Source organism: Rhincodon typus, chromosome 24 (assembly GCF_021869965.1).
Source record: "Rhincodon typus isolate 14 chromosome 24, sRhiTyp1.1, whole genome shotgun sequence".
In the NCBI taxonomy this organism is placed as follows: Eukaryota; Metazoa; Chordata; class Chondrichthyes; order Orectolobiformes; family Rhincodontidae; genus Rhincodon; species Rhincodon typus.
In genome coordinates this window covers 40,323,880-40,325,093 of record NC_063355.1, presented here as the reverse complement: position 1 = coordinate 40,325,093, position 1,214 = coordinate 40,323,880, and the positions used below count along the sequence as shown (strand labels likewise).

Here is a 1,214-nt window from a genome sequence, read left to right as displayed (position 1 = left end):
TTTCCTCAGCGAACCAATGAGATGTGAGTGCGGAACTCCATAACCCCGGCGGAGGTTGCAGCTCCGCGCGAAGGAGGCGCACAGGCCGGGGACCACGTGATTGACATTCCGATGATCTCGTCCCGCCTTCATTGGGCGCCGATTGGTTCCTATCGGAGCCAGGGGCGGGCGTTGCTCCGAGGGGCCGTGCATGGATTGGGCTGAATCCAGCGTCCATCAACAGGAGGACACGCGTGGTGGCGGAGTGGCTGCGAAAATAATGGTGCTGATTGGTCTGACTAGGCCGTCAGTCACTGCTGGGAACCCATGAGGGCAGTCGGAAGGCGGAACATATGTGCAAAGCTGTGTTTGGATTGGATACATCGGCAGTCAGTCACTCCAGGACCCACCTATGGATTATTACGGGGGGAGGTGGGGGCTGGATGGGGCGTGGTCGATGGCTGGGAATGTCACAACGATTGGCTGTTAGACATGTCAGTCATCCTTCCTGCGCGGTGTGGGCGGCCGCGAGGCGGGATGGTTGCGGGAAACCCATTAGCCATTGGACTAACTTGCTGTCAATTACATCAAAAACGGCAACTGGGCCGGCGTGCAGCCCAAAACTGGATGTCGGTTGGACAGATTAGATGCCAGTCATGCCAAAGGCCCCCGCCAATGGGAAGGCGGGACAACAGCGCGGAGCCTGGCGGCGATTGGACGAGCGAACCATCAGCCTCGGCAAGGCGGGGCTACGTGGGCAGTAACGAGGGGTGGGCCTTGTGCACGAACCTAGGCGTCAATTGGATATCCTGAGTGACGGTCAAGCTAAGTGACCAATGAGGAACGGGTTGGGCGGGGGCTGGAGGGAGCCGGGGAGGACTTTAGGGCGGCCCGGGTGCCGCATGCGCACATCGTTCTGCTCGCTGAGTCCTGGGGGAATAGGGGGACTGCGGCCTGAGGCTCTTCCCTCACTGACTCTCACCGGGACCCGGGGTGGGGTGGTGCTGTCCGTTATAAATCCCCATTGACTGCCCCACAGGCAAGACAACATGGCTCAGATACTTCCCATCCGCTTCCAGGAGCACTTGCAGGTAAGGAGTGAGGAAATAAATAATTTAAGGGAAAGATGGGTGGGGAGGGGTTGAGAAGAAGCGGGGGCAAGGAGACCCCCCCCCACCGGCAACCGCGGCCTAGTCTTGGCTGAAGCCTGGCGCTTGCAGTTTTGAGGGGGGGGG

General features: G+C 60.0%; 1 protein-coding gene across 3 annotated transcripts in view; it reads left to right on the top strand.

Moving 5' to 3' along the window:
• The first annotated feature begins 878 nt into the window (after positions 1-878).
• The window catches only part of cltcl1 (clathrin, heavy chain-like 1), a 55,327-nt gene continuing 54,991 nt past the window's right edge, over positions 879-1,214 (top strand). For all 3 annotated transcript variants that reach the window (XM_048611184.1, XM_048611183.1, XM_048611182.1), the window contains exon 1: positions 879-1,070. In XM_048611184.1, the coding sequence (XP_048467141.1) occupies positions 1,029-1,070 (42 nt within the window). In that variant the 5' untranslated portion in view covers positions 879-1,028. The remainder of the gene's footprint in view (positions 1,071-1,214) is intronic.